Consider the following 16806-nt stretch of genomic DNA (forward strand, 5'->3'; position numbering starts at 1 on the left):
GTCATCATCTGGTAACATTCTAATTTACATACCTGGTGGTCAATTACTGTCATCATCTGGTAACATTCTAATTTACATACCTGGTGGTCTATTGACTGTCATCATCTGGTAACATTCTAATTTACATACCTGGTGGTCTATTGACTGTCATCACCTGGTAACATTCTAATTTACATACCTGGTGGTCTATTGACTGTCATCATCTGGTAACATTCTAATTTACATACCTGGTGGTCTATTGACTGTCATCATCTGGTAACATTCTAATTTACATACCTGGTGGTCTATTGACTGTTGTCACCTGGTAACATTCTAATTTACTATACCTGGTGGTCTATTGACTGTCATCATCTGGTAACATTCTAATTTACATACCTGGTGGTCTATTGACTGTCATCATCTGGTAACATTCTAATTTACATACCTGGTGGTCTATTGACTGTCATCATCTGGTAACATTCTAATTTACATACCTGGTGGTCTATTGACTGTCATCATCTGGTAACATTCTAATTTACATACCTGGTGGTCTATTGACTGTTATCATCTGGTAACATTCTAATTTACATACCTGGTGGTCTATTGACTGTCATCATCTGGTAACATTCTAATTTACATACCTGGTGGTCTATTGACTGTTGTCACCTGGTAACATTCTAATTTACATACCTGGTGGTCTGTTGACTGTCATCATCTGGTTACATTCTAATTTACATACCTGGTGGTCTATTGACTGTTATCATCTGGTAACATTCTAATTTACATACCTGGTGGTCTATTGACTGTCATCATCTGGTAACATTCTAATTTACATACCTGGTGGTCTATTGACTGTCATCACCTGGTAACATTCTAATTTACATACCTGGTGGTCTATTGACTGTTATCATCTGGTAACATTCTAATTTACATACCTGGTGGTCTATTGACGGCCATTTTCATGTGTTATTTGTTGTTTGGTAAATGTTAAGGTATATATTTAAAGTTATATGTGCCGTATATTTCATTCTCAGGAATCAAAAAGATCTTTTAATTTTATTCATCACGTAAATTTACTTATATTTTGATCATTACAGAACTTTGAATGCATAGGTTGTACAAGTACAAATAAGAGCTGAAAATGATTTTTGGCAGTAGTGTCAAAATTATCTTATTTCCATGTATAGCATAAAAAAAGGCATAGAAAACGACTATTTTACAGTACATAATATCTGTGTTTTACGTAACTTTTAAAAGGTTTCTGAAGCCATATGAATGATTTTCACAGCTGAATTCATCAAACCTTATGGTTTTCAATAGATTACTGAAGAAAAAAATGACATGTCAAAATGTTTGTCCAGTTACGGCACCAATAACTTTATTGTTAGCACACAATGTTTCTGTTATTTAGTTGGTATTAAATGAGTGCACAGTCATAAAGATAACTTTGCTTTTTTGACATAGAGATCTGGCGTGTAGGAATTGTCTTGTCCATGCTAATCAGACCGTAAAAATTGGAGACTTTGGGATGACAAGAACGCTGATAGAGTCTGATTACTACAGATTCACCAAAAAAGGTAAGAAATTCAAATAATTAGTTAATCTGTAAGTAGAAATTAAAATAAAATATATCAAATGTTAATGATGTATATTATCGCTATGCATTTAGATTCAAAATATTCATTTTGTATGCATAATTAAGGCCAGATGAAAAGTTAGATAGTAAATTAAAATTATCTTTCAATTGTAAACAAATTGATTGACAGTAATGTGCAAATTAAGTGTTAAGTTATCTTATTATCCCCCACCCAACGAAGTTGGCGGGGGATATACAAATGGGTTCCGTCCGTACGAATGGTTTCCGGAGCATAACTCTAAAACCAGTAGAGATATTTCCACGAAACTTCATACACACATTGGTCTTATGGTCTCGTAGTGCCTTTTGCTATTTTTAGGTTTTCATTTTTTGCATTTTTTCCGTAACCATGGAAACACTGCTGAAAATATCATATTTTTGTACCATGTTCGTTTCCGGAGCATAACTCTAAAACCAGAAGAGATATTTCCACGAAACTTCATACACACATTGGTCTTATGGTCTAGTAGTGCCTTTTGCTATTTTAAGGTTTTCACTTTTTGTACTTTTTTCTGTAACCATGGAAACATTGCTGAAAATGGCAGATTTTTGTGTAAGAATCGTTTCCGGAGCACAACTCTAAAACCAGAATAGATATTTCCACGAAACTTCATACACACATTGGTCTTATGGTCTAGTAGTGCCTTTTGCTATTTTAAGGTTTTCACTTTTTGTACTTTTTCTGTAACCATGGAAACATTGCTGAAAATGGCAGATTTTTGTACCAGGTTCGTTTCCGCAGCATAACTGGAAAACCGGTTGAGTTATATACATGGAACTCCATAGGCACATTAGTCTTATGGTTTAGTAATGCCTTTTGCTATTTTAAGGTTTTCACTTTTTGTACTTTTTTCTGTAACCATGGAAACATTGCTGAAAATGGCAGATTTTTGTGTAAGAATCGTTTCCGGAGCACAACTCTAAAACCAGCAGAGATATTTCCACGAAACTTCATAGACACATTCTTTTTATGGTCTCGTAGTACCTTTTGCTATTTTTAGGTTTTCATTTTTTGCACTATTTCCGTTACCATGGAAACATTGCTGAAAATATCATGGTAAATTGTAAATGTTACTTTGCAAAACTCCACCCATCTTTCTTTAGCTCAACTTCCTTTTTCCTGGGTTTTTTTCATACACATAAGTCTTCACAATCAAACTTACTTCAGCCTTGATATCTCCATTGGTGGGGGATCTGAATGACTATGTCCTTGTATGATTTTACAAACCAGCGCAACATTAAGTTCTAACGCATGTATATTCACGATCTGTAAAGTCGAGAAGGGTTCAGAGGAAAATGTATTTATGTTCGTTTTTTTCTACCATAGAGTTAATACCATTGATATACAGTGTAACATGTCTGAACTGAATCCTGAAAATGATGTGGTTCCGGCATATCTGTATATAAATCATACTACCTAATACGGACCCACAGAAAATTATGTGATCCTGGCATATCTGTATAAAAATCATACTACCTAATACGGACCCACAGAAAATTATGTGCTCCCGGCATATCTGTTTATAAATCATACTACCTAATACGGACCCACAGAAAATTATGTGCTCCCGGCATATCTGTATATAAATCATACTAACTAATACGGACCCACAGAAAATTATGTGGTCCCGGCATATCTGTATATAAATCATACTACCTAATACGGACCCACAGAAAATTATGTGCTCCCGCCATATCTGTATATAAATCATACTACCTAATACGGACCCACAGAAAATAATGTGGTCCTGGCATATTTGTATATAAATCATACTAACTAATACGGACCCACAGAAAATTATGTGGTCCCAGCATATCTGTATATAAATCATACTACCTAATACGGACCCACAGAAAATTATGTGCTCCCGCCATATCTGTATATAAATCATACTACCTAATACGGACCCACAGAAAATAATGTGGTCCTGGCATATCTGTATATAAATCATACTACCTAATATGGACCCACAGAAAATGATGTGGTCCCGGCATATCTGTATATAAATCATACTACCTAATATGGACCCACAGAAAATTATGTGGTCCTGGCATATCTGTTAATAAATCATACTACCTAATATGGACCCACAGAAAATGATGTGGTCCTGGCATATCTGTTTATAAATCATACTACCTAATACGGACCCACAGAAAATGATGTGGTCCTGGCATATCTGTATATAAATCATACTACCTAATACAGACATACAGAAAATTGTGTGGTCCCGGCATATCTGTTTATAAATCATACTACCTAATACGGACCCACAGAAAATTGTGTGGTCCCGGCATATCTGTTAATAAATCATACTACCTAATATGGACCCACAGAAAATGATGTGGTCCCGGCATATCTGTTTATAAATCATACTACCTAATATGGACCCACAGAAAATTATGTGGTCCCAGCATATCTGTTTATAAATCATACTACCTAATACGGACCAATAGAAAATGATGTGGTCCCGGCATATCTGTATATAAATCATACTACCTAATACGGACCCACAGAAAATTATGTGATCCTGGCATATCTGTTTATAAATCATACTACCTAATACGGACCCATAGAAAATGATGTGGTCCTGGCATATCTGTTTATAAATCATACTACCTAATACGGACCCACAGAAAATGATGTGGTCCCGCCATATCTGGTTATAAATCATACTACCTAATATGGACCCACATAAAATGATGTGGTCCCGGCATATCTGTTTATAAATCATACTACCTAATAGTGATCCACAGAAAATGAAGTGGTCCTGGCATATCTGTATGTAAATCATACTACCTAATACGGACCCACAGAAAATGATGTGGTCCCGGCATATCTGTTTATAAATCATACTACCTAATACGGACCCACAGAAAATTGTGTGGTCCCGGCATATCTTTATGTAAATCATACTACCTAATAGGGACCCACAGAAAATGTTGTGGTCTCGGCATATCTGTATATAAATCATACTACCTAATACGGACCCACAGAAAATGATGTGGTCCCAGCATATCTGTTTATTAGGTCAACTGACCTGAAGGGTCAGTATGACCTATTGTCATCATGCCCCGTCCGTCGTCGTGCGCCGTCCGCGGTCCGCTGTTCGCAAACTTTTCATTCAAACAACTTCTTATCAATAACCGGAAGACCGAGGGTACTCATATTTGGCCTGTAGGTTGCAGGGATGAAGGGCTACCAAAAGTGTGTTCAAATGAATGATCTTGACCTTCATTCAAGGTCACAGGGATCAAAAAAGCTAAAAAAAAATTAACGACTTCTTCTCAAGAACCAGAAGGCCCAGGGTACTGATATTGGGTATGTAGCATACTGGAATGAAGGGCTATTAAGTTTGTTCAAATGAATGACCCTGACCTTCATTCAAGGTCACAGAGGTCAAAAAGGCTAAAATCTTTAAACGACTTCTTCTCAAGAACCAGAATGCCCAGGGTACTGATATTTGTCCTGTAGGATGCTGGGATGAAGGGCTACCAAGTTTGTTCAAATAAATGACCTTGACCTTCATTCAAGGTCACAGCGGTCAAATAGGCTAAAATCCTTTAAACAACTTCTTGTGAATAAGTAAGAGGCCTAGAGACCTGATATTAGGCCTCTAGCATGCTGGGATGAAAAGCTACCAAGTTTGTTCAAATGAATGACCTTGACCTTCATTCAGAGTCACAGAGGTCAAAAAAGCGAAAATCTTTAAACTACTTTTTCTCAAGAACCAGAAGGCCCAGGGTACTAATATTTGGCCTGTAGGATGCTGGGATGAAGGGCTACCAAGTTTGTTCAAATAAATGACTTTGACCTTCATTCAAGGTCACGAGGGTCAAATAGGCTAAAATCTTTAAACGACTTCTTCTCAAGAACCAGAAGGCCCAGGGTACTGATATTGGGCCCGTAGGATGCTGGGATGAATGGCTACCAAATTTGTTCCAATGAATGACCTTGATCTTCATTCAAGGTCACGGGGCTCAAATAGGCTAAAATCTTTAAATGACTTCTCAAGAACCAGAAGGCCCAGGGTACTGATATTGGGCCCGTAGCAAAGACTAAAATCTTTAAACAACTTCTTTTCAAGACCGAGAAGGCACATGGTACTGATATTGGGCCTGTAGCATGCTGGGATGAAGGGCTACCAAGTTTGTTCAAATGAATGACTTTGACCTTCATTCAAGGTCACGGGGGTCAAATAGGCTAAAATCTTTAAATGACTTCTTCTAAAGAACTAGAAGGCCCACGGTACTGATATTGAGCATGTAGCATGCTGGGATGAAGGGCTACCAAGTTTGTTCAAATGAATTACCTTGACCTTCAATCAAGGTCACAGAGGTCATATAGGCTAAAATCTTTAAACAACTATGTTGTATTGTACTAATAGTCAGATGACCGTTAAGACCCATGGGCCTCTTGTAAATCATACTACCTAATACGGACCCACAGAAAATGATGTGGTCACGGCATATATGTTTATTAATCATATTACCTAATATGGACCCACAGAAAATTATGTGCTCCCGGCATATCTGTTTATAAATCATACTACCTAATACGGACCCACAGAAAATTGTGTGGTCCCGGCATATCTGTTTATAAATCATACTACCTAATATGGACCCACAGAAAATGATGTGATCCCGGCATATCTGTTTATAAATCATACTACTTAATACGGACCAACAGAAAATGATGTTGTCCCGGCATATCTGTTTATAAATCATACTACCTAATACGGACCCACAGAAAATTGTGTGGCCTGGGCATATCTTTATGTAAATCATACTACCTAATACGGACCCACAGAAAATTTTGTGGCCTGGGCATATCTGTATATAAATCATACTACTTAATACGGACCCACAGAAAATAATGTGGTCCCGGCATATCTGTTTATAAATCATACTACCTAATACGGACCCACATAAAATGATCTTGTCCCTGCATATCTGTTTATAAATCATACTACCTAATACGGACCCACATAAAATGATGTGGTCCTGGCATATCTGTATATAAATCATAATACCTAATACGGACCAACAGAAAATGATGTGGTCCCGGCATATCTGTTTATAAATCATACTACCTAATACGGACCCACAGAAAATGATGTGGTCCTGATGGTCAAGGTCGCGCGCACCTGTATACAGACGCTTAGAAATACGCTCCGCCAAGATTCACCATTCTTGGCGATTTTATATGACTCCTTTCTACGACTTTTGTCATGGATTATTAGAAGACATTTCTCTATTCATTACTGGATTATTGATTCGAAAACTTCGAGGAAAATGTCGCTTTTGGTGTACTTTTTAGTGGCGATGGCTTGACATAGTGCGCGGTGACCACTACTCACCGGACTCTCCATGTAACTATTGTGTTCATTACCGGACTAGTACATATATATACTATTTATTATTATATACCTTTCACGATGTCCAACTCCAGAAGAACAACATCCAGAGATAGTGTAACGATTTCCGACAGACTGGATATAGTGTGTCGGAAACTTGACAATTTCGCAACAAAGGAATTTTTGAACTCTGTGATTGCAAACATGAAAGAAGAATTACAGACTCAAATACATCGTGAAAACGAAGAGCTCGTAAATTCACTCAAAGGAAGAATCAACTCGCTTGAAACAGAAAACGAAGAACTTAAGGACAAATTGTGTCTTCTTGAGCAGAGACAAGCCGATTCAGATGAAATTATCAGTGATCTTGAGGAACGCTATAACGACCTAGAACAACACGGTCGGAAAAACTCTATACGGATTAACGGGCTCCAAGACAACTCTGATAAAGAATCTGTGGAGGAATGTGTGAAGAAAGTGGTTGAGCTCGTCAACACCAAGCTCAATGTGCCCCTCCAGCCCCACGACATAGACATAGCGCACAGACTGGGGAAATTCGATAATGCCAGGAAAAGAAGCATCATAGTGAAGTTCACTCACAGGCGCAAGAAACACGAAATAACCAGGTCCAGGCGGAAACTGAAGGGCTCCGGAATCACTGTTTTCGAGGACCTTACAAAAACTAATCAGCAGAGATTGAAAGACGCATTTAAGGTAGACTGTGTACAGAACTCATATAGTGTTGATGGCAAACTTTACGTAATCCTAAAGAATGGAAAAAAGAGACGACTGTTTCCTGACACAAAACTAATCAGTTTCTGGAAAACGATGCGAACTTTAATTACAGGAGAATTTGATGGATATTGTGGTGACTGGTCGACCGTGACTTGGCTTTAAATGCCCTGTTGACCATATACAATGTATACATGTACGAGTTCGTTTCGAAAGTAGTGTTCTTATTCAATACGTGTCTAACAACGATTGCTATTTATTTAAGTTTTGGTGTGTGTGAAATGGAATAGTGAGTTGTTTTTTCCCATTCTTCTTAAATGGATGGATACGATATTCTGTTTTTCGAAAGGTGAGTTTGTTTGTCGTAATATTTTACCTCTCTCTATAATGACATTTACATACACAATTTGTATGTACCTATGAGGTGCATTTTTTTTTCTATGCTCATATAACGTTTGTTTCTACAGTAGTGATTTTATTTTCATATACTGCAAATTTAGAATACGTTGTATTTGCAAATTTCAATGTTTTCCACCCTTCTTTCCCCTCCGTCTTCTGTTACTTGATTTATCATATTTGTTCTATGCCTACATTATAACTATACCGCACGAACGGCAACTCTGTCTTACTCTTACGTCCTTAGCAATTTAGGATACGGACAGTCGTCCGCTCCATATTCGATTATATTAGTGTTCCAATCCTAGTCATTTATACGTTTGTCTTCAATAGGTTGGGGTACATTTTCAAGCATACGTTTGACTATGACTCATATTATTTAGAAAAGTACTTCCGGCGATGATGGGGTAGCAGTGTACAGTAAGACCGAATGGCCATGGTTGAGATTTTTATTAAGCAGAAAGCCCCTGTTTTATTATATGCATAAAAAATTAAAAAATGTATATGTCCTAAAATTGGTGAATTCAATCTAGAGAATTATATGCAGGCTTCACATTTGCATAAAGAAATTCCCCAAAATGGGTTCGAGATTAATGGTTTAGAGGGTATCCGAATGTGCGTCTAAGATGGAAAAACTCGATACTGTAGCAGCAGAAATTGATAGCTGGGGTACGAGGTAAGATTGCTCAAAAGTTTAATGATATACCTATGTCGAAATAGGCTCAGTTCCGCTATCACGGCAGTGATGCTTGGTTTTAAACTGTGTTCAAGAAAAAAATTCTCCTAGAGGGGGTGTAATTTTGGGTTGAAAATCCCAATTTTTTGCATTTTTTCAAAAAAACAAATTTGGTTACCATGGTTTTTACAGGCTCACAAAACCACAAAAAGCAGACCTGTCCAAAATTGAACTCTGCATAACTATTGCAAATGTTGTGTAGATTAAAAATATATATACTTTTATATAGATGTTATTTAAGGTTAAAAAGCTGTGTGTACATAATTAAAGCCTGCACTTCATTTTGCTGAATTTTTCAAATCTACTGTACACTGCCACCTGGAGTCTCGATGATATGTTTGTTCTGTTCTAGGGTCCCTCTACGGTGAGTCGTGGTCTAATGCCTATTGACCAATGGATAAGATTTTAAAATCTGCTTTTCCTTTCTTTCCTTCTTTATCTTTCTGGGGAGATTCAAGCCTCATAACTTACTATCTTTTCCCACATGTAACATGAGTAGCTAGCGTAAACATATTCTCGGCCAACTGTCAGGGTCTTGGCGACAAAGTTAAAAGAACAGATGTTTTCTCATACCTTCGAGATAAAAAATATCACATATACTGTCTACAGGACACTCATTTCACGGATGATTTATCTGATATTATTAGAAACGAATGGGGTTTTGATTGTTTTTTCAGTTCTTTTTCTTCAAACTCACGGGGTACAGTAATACTTTTGAATAATAATTTTGAGAGTAAGGTCCACAAAGAAAAGAGAGATTTAAATGGAAATTTTCTTGCTATAGACATAAATATCGAAGGCCAAAGAACAACACTTATAACACTTTACGGTCCTAATCGCGATAGTCCCAATTTTTTTAATTTGATCACAGACACAATAGACGATTTCGGAAATCAGAACGTAATTATTAGTGGCGATTTTAACATTGTTTTAGACCCTGAAAAAGACTATGATAACTATCGAAACATAAATAATAATGCAGCAAGAGATAAAATTTTAGAAATAATTGAAAGTAAAGGCCTTGTTGATATTTACAGGAATCAACATCCAGATATTAGAAGGTACACTTGGCGTAAAAGAAATCCCAAAAAACAAGCTAGATTAGATTTTTTCCTCATTTCAGAAAACTTAGTATCTTCAATAACAAAGTCATATATCGAACCTGGTTATAGAACTGATCACTCTGCCCCTATGATATCTATGAAGTTTAACAATTTTAAGAAAGGAAAAGGCCTATGGAAATTCAATAATTCTCTTTTATATGATAAAGATTATTCCAGAATAGTAGAAATTAAAACGTTATTGAATATTGAAAACAGTATTGTCTTCCAGTATACAATTTAAACTCGCTTTCTCTTATTCCTGATAACTTAATACAATTTGTAATTGATGATCAGTTATTTTTAGAGACTTTGTTGATGGAAATCAGAGGAAAGACCATTTCATATTCATCTTATAAGAAAAAGCAGCAAACTCTTAAAGAAAATGAACTCAAGAAAACTATAGAACTCCTAGAAAATAGTCCAAATAGTAATAGTGAAGAATTAGAAGTCAAAATGAGAGAACTAGAAGCCATACGTTTAACAAAAACTAAAGGAAGTATTATTCGATCTAGGGCTAAATGGTTACAGGAAGGTGAGAAACCTACTTCTTATTTCTTTAACCTAGAAAACCGCAATTTTATTTCAAAAGTAATTCCAAATCTTCAAAAACATGATACTATTATAACGGACCAGGAAGAAATTTTAAAAGAAATACACACATTTTATAAAGATTTGTACAGCTTCAGAGAAGTTACAAATATTAATCTTGATGAATATCTTCGAGGTTGTAATGTTCCTAAATTAGTTGAATCTGAAGCTAATAGTATAGAAGGTCTTATAACACTAGCAGAAGCAGGTAATGTACTTAAAAAAATGAAAAACAATAAAAGTCCTGGTTCCGATGGTTTTACGGCAGAATTTTTCAAGTATTTTTGGAAAAATCTTCAGCAATTTTTAATCAGATCTATAAATTTTGGATTCTCAGTTGGGCAGCTTTCCATAACCCAACGACAGGGCATTATTACATGTATCCCTAAGGGAAATAAACCACGTAATCTAATAAAAAATTGGAGACCCATATCCCTTCTAAATATCACATATAAAATAGCTTCTGGAGTAATTTCTCAAAGAATTAGATCAGTTTTAGATAAGTTAATAAGTAATGACCAAACAGGCTTTTTATCAGACCGTTACATTGGGGAAAATATCCGTACTTTATATGATGTGATGCATTATGCTGAAGATAAAAATATTCCAGGGATGTTACTATCAATTGATTTTGAAAAAGCCTTTGATTCTGTATCATGGATTTATATTGAGAAGGTCTTGAACTATTTTAATTTTGGGAATGACATAAAAGCATGGATAAAAATATTACACAGCAATGTAAGTTAATTTATAGTTCATTTTTAAGAATAATAATGCCCCAATCTCCATCCAACGCGGTTGTCGTCAAGGCGATCCAATCGCTTCTTACATTTTTATTCTTTGTGTTGAAGTTCTTGCAGCAAAACTTAGAACCAATAGAGATATTAAGGGTATTGCAATAGAAAACACACATATTCTCAATTTACAGTATGCTGATGATACTGGGCTGGTGCTCGACGGCTCTGAGACTTCATTAAAGGAATCTATATGTGAATTAAACAAATTTTCTGAGATATCTGGGCTTAATATTAATGCTGACAAAACACATGTTATTTGGCTAGGTAGTAAAAAATATAGTGATGAAACCTTCTTACCAGATGCGAATTTACAATGGGGTAGAAATAAGTTTACATTTTTAGGCATTGATTTTTCAGTTGACTTAACAGAAATACCTAGGCTGAATTTTGATAAGAAATTAGTAAAACTCAAAGCTCTGATTACATCATGGAAAAGGCGGAATCTAACACCTATTGGAAAAATTAACATTATTAAATCACTCCTTATCTCCCAGTTTAATTATCTTTTTATCACCCTGCCAAACCCATCCGAAAAATATATTGTCCAACTTAACTCTACTATTTTTAGCTTTCTCTGGAACGACAAACCTCATAAGATAAAAAAAGATGTTTCTATTCAAGACTATTCAAGACTATCTAGATGGGGGATTAAAGATGATTGATGTTCAAGCCTTTATAGAATCGTTAGCTGGGTACGGAGGCTACTTAATTCATCAGGAAAATGGACCGCATTACTGAACTCGATGGTAGATCTGAAAAAATAACAGAATTGTGGAACTGGTTTTATTTCTATTTGTATATCTAACTGTTCAAACAAATTCTGGAAAGATGTTTTTCGAGCTTGGGTGAAAATGAATGATTCCAAAATGTTTAAGAAGAAATTGTTCGATCAAAACTCAATATTGAGAACCCCTTTATGGTACAACAGAGACCTATTAATTGGCAAAAAAGTCATTTTTTACAAAAATTGGTTTAATGCTGGCATATTTACATTTAATGACCTAATTAAAGACCCCAGTAATCTCACATTTTATTCTCTTGATGAGTTTCAGAACATATATAACATTAACACAAATTTTCTCCATTATAATGGACTGTTATCAGCTATCCGACGGTTCCTTGAGATATCAAACTCGTTGTTACCATTTCAGCGAACAGTTCAACCATCTATTCCCCTGCTTTTTGAAATTTTTTTCAGAAATAGAAAAGGCTCAAAAGATTTTTACAAATGTCTTATTACACCAGCCACTGTACCAACTGGAATAACGAAGTGGGGACAGCAATTTAACTATGACACAGATAAATGGAAAAAAATATACAGAATTCCTTTTTTAGTCTCCCACAGTACAAAGCTACAGTGGTTCCAACTTAGAATAATCCACCATATATTAGTCACAAATAATTTCCTATTCAAAGCCAAGCTAGCTACAAGCCCTTTATGTACATTTTGTAACAACGCAACAGAAACGATAGTCCATTGTCTATGGGAATGTATAGAGGTTCAGAGCTTATTACAGGAACTTGAAACTCTAATGGACATTCTATTTATTCCTTTTTCTACAAACAAAGAATCTCACCTATTCGGAATTCTATCACCAAATACTAATCCAATTGATAACGAAATAATCATTATAATAAAACACTACATTTATAAGACTAGATGCTTAAATAAATCTTTAAACCTAAATGCCCTTATTAATACTATAAAGGAGCACTTATCAGCTCTGAAATTTTTAAACAATAACAACAATCAAGGGAAAAAACAATTGTTTGAAATTAATTTAAGGAAATGGAAACCATTATTAGAACTTTAAATACATTTTTTTTTTTTTTTTCCCTTATGTACACACATTTTTCAATTTAATTTTATTAATTAATTTATTATATATACCAAGTATATATATACATATTTACATACACATTACATGCATGTACATGTATACGTACTTATACATATATCTATATCAACACAATAACCATATTACTATTAACAGACTGTTTTAAGTTTTTCTTTGACCCTTTCAGTGCCGAATTAAGATATAAATTTCCAGTCAAAATATTTAAATACAATTTCCTTTCTCTAGAGTATATTAAAACTACAATGATTGAATCTCCCTACCTCCTCTCCCCTCCCCTTTCTAAACTTCTCTTGCTTTGTATCTCCATATACAGTATTCCATTTCTTTTTGTAAATTTTTTTCTTGTTTCTCCATGTGTATGCTCGTGTGTATCTGAGTGTGACTTGTGTGTGAATGAAGGTGAGAGAGGTGTGTATGTGTGAGTGAAAGTGTGTTAAGGTGTGTATAAGAGTGTGTATAACGGTGTATGTGTACGTTTATGAAAGGCAATAATGATGATGATGGTTGATGATATGACGATAAAGATGATGTTGATTTTGATGGTAATACTTATGATTATTAATGATAATGATGTTCATGAGGATAATGATCAGATGCTGATAATGATGATGATGATGATGATAATGATAACATATTAGTATTGACAATGATAATGATGATGATGATAAGATGCTGATAATGATGATGATGATAATGATGATAATAATGATGATTGATGACAAATGATTGCTTTTTGTTTTTATACTACATGTATGTATAAATGCCTTGAAAAATAAACAATTACAAAAAAAAAAAAAGAAAATGATGTGGTCCTGGCATATCTGTTTATAAATCATACTACCTAATACGGACCCACAGAAAATTATGTGGTCCCAGCATATCTGTTTATAAATCATACTACCTAATATGGACCCACAGAAAATTATGTGATCCCGGCATATCTGTATATAAATCATACTACCTAATACGGACCCACAGAAAATGATGTGGTCCCGGCATATCTGTATATAAATCATACTACCTAATATGGACCCACAGAAAATGATGTGGTCCCGGCATATCTGTTTATAAATCATACTACCTAATACAGACCCACAGAAAATGATGTGGTCCTGGCATATCTGTTTATAAATCATACTACCTAATACGGACCCACAGAAAATTATGTGATCCCGGCATATCTGTATATAAATCATACTACCTAATACGGACCCACAGAAAATTATGTGGTCCCGGCATATTTGTATATAAATCATACTAACTAATACAGACCCACAGAAAATTGTGTGGTCCCGGCATATCTGTTTATAAATCATACTACCTAATACGGACCCACAGAAAATGATGTGGTCCCGGCATATCTGTTTATAAATCATACTACCTAATACAGACCCACAGAAAATGATGTGGTCCCGGCATATCTGTATATAAATCATACTACCTAATATGGACCCACAGAAAATTGTGTGGTCCCCGCATATCTGTATATAAATCATACTACCTAATACGGACCCACAGAAAATGATGTGGTCCCGGCATATCTGTTTATAAATCATACTACCTAATAGGGACCTACACAGAAAATTATGTGGTCCTGGCATATCTGTATATAAATCATACTACCTAATACGGACCCACAGAAAATTATGTGATCCAGGCATATCTGTATATAAATTATACTACCTAATACGGACCCACAGAAAATGATGTGGTCCCGGCATATCTGTTTATAAATCATACTACCTAATACGGACCCACAGAAAATGATGTGGTCCCGGCATATCTGTTTATAAATCATACTACCTAATACGGACCCACAGAAAATTATGTGGTCCCGGCATATCTGTATATAAATCATACTACCTAATACGGACCCACAGAAAATTGTGTGGTCCCGGCATATCTGTTAATAAATCATACTACCTAATATGGACCCACAGAAAATGATGTGGTCCTAGCATATCTGTATATAAATCATACTACCTAATACAGACCCACAGAAAATGATGTCCCGGCATATCTGTTAATAAATCATACTACCTAATATGGACCCACAGAAAATGATGTGGTCCCGGCATATCTGTTAATAAATCATACTACCTAATATGGACCCACAGAAAATGATGTGGTCCCGGCATATCTGTTTATAAATCATACTACCTAATACGGACCCACAGAAAATGATGTGGTCCCGGCATATCTGTTTATAAATCATACTACCTAATACAGACCCACAGAAAATGATGTCCCGGCATATCTGTTAATAAATCATACTACCTAATACGGACCCACAGAAAATGATTTGATCCCGGCATATCTGTATATAAATCATACTACCTAATACGGACCCACAGAAAATTGTGTGGTCCCGGCATATCTGTTTATAAATCATACTACCTAATACGGACCCACAGAAAATTATGTGGTCCCGGCATATCTGTATATAAATCATACTACCTAATACGGACCCACAGAAAATTGTGTGGTCCCGGCATATCTGTTTATAAATCATACTACCTAATACGGACCCACAGAAAATTATGTGGTCCCGGCATATCTGTATATAAATCATACTACCTAATACGGACCCACAGAAAATTGTGTGGTCCCGGCATATCTGTTTATAAATCATACTACCTAATATGGACCCACAGAAAATGATGTCCCGGCATATCTGGTTATAAATCATACTACCTAATATGGACCCACAGAAAATGATGTCCCGGCATATCTGGTTATAAATCATACTACCTAATACGGACCCACAGAAAATTGTGTGGTCCTGGCATATCTGGTTATAAATCATACTACCTAATACGGACCCACAGAAAATTGTGTGGTCCCGGCATATCTGTTTATAAATCATACTACCTAATACGGACCCACAGAAAATTGTGTGGTCCCGGCATATCTGGTTATAAATCATACTACCTAATACGGACCCACAGAAAATTGTGTGGTCCAGGCATATCTGTATATAAATCATACTACCTAATACAGACCCACAGAAAATGATGTCCCGGCATATCTGTTTATAAATCATACTACCTAATATGGACCCACAGAAAATGATGTGATCCCGGCATATCTGTTTATAAATCATACTACCTAACATGGACCCACAGAAAATTATGTGGTCCCAGCATATCTGTTTATAAATCATACTACCTAATACGGACCAATGGAAAATGATGTGGTCCCAGCATATCTGTTTATAAATCATACTACCTAATATGGACCCACAGAAAATGATGTGGTCCCGCCATATCTGGTTATAAATCATACTACCTAATATGGACCCACAGAAAATTGTGTGGTCCCGGCATATCTGTTTATAAATCATACTACCTAATACGGACCCACAGAAAATTATGTAGTCCTGGCATATCTGTTTATAAATCATACTACTAGTTGGGCGACACCGAAGAGAAAGGGAAGATAACTATTGTTGTTACTCTTAAACGGGACCAATTCCATTAGGTTATGAACAAGAGGCCGATGGGCCCTAACGGTCATCTAACTATTGGCACAATACAAGAATAAAGAATAAAGTAGTGGCACACAGTTAAGGCAATCAAAAAAACCTCTTTTATTAGAAGAAGTCCATGTCCTGATATATTTAATGA

The 16806-nt window shown here is 35.6% G+C and overlaps 2 protein-coding genes and 1 pseudogene across 2 annotated transcripts in view; all 3 read left to right on the forward strand.

Annotated features, from left to right (window-relative positions):
- LOC138316393 (RING finger protein 151-like) overlaps window positions 1-16806 on the forward strand; it is a 269758-nt gene that overhangs the window by 18157 nt on the left and 234795 nt on the right. The gene's annotated exons all lie outside the window — the stretch shown is intronic.
- The window catches only part of LOC138316389 (insulin-like growth factor 1 receptor), an 81605-nt gene continuing 66239 nt past the window's right edge, over window positions 1441-16806 (forward strand). The window contains exon 1 of the mRNA XM_069258089.1: window positions 1441-1556. Coding sequence (XP_069114190.1) covers window positions 1508-1556 — 49 coding nt within the window. The 5' untranslated portion in view covers window positions 1441-1507. The remainder of the gene's footprint in view (window positions 1557-16806) is intronic.
- Window positions 6775-8124, forward strand: LOC138317087 (protein unc-13 homolog C-like; annotated as a pseudogene).

Source organism: Argopecten irradians, chromosome 2, assembly GCF_041381155.1.
Source record: "Argopecten irradians isolate NY chromosome 2, Ai_NY, whole genome shotgun sequence".
Taxonomy (NCBI): domain Eukaryota; kingdom Metazoa; phylum Mollusca; class Bivalvia; order Pectinida; family Pectinidae; genus Argopecten; species Argopecten irradians.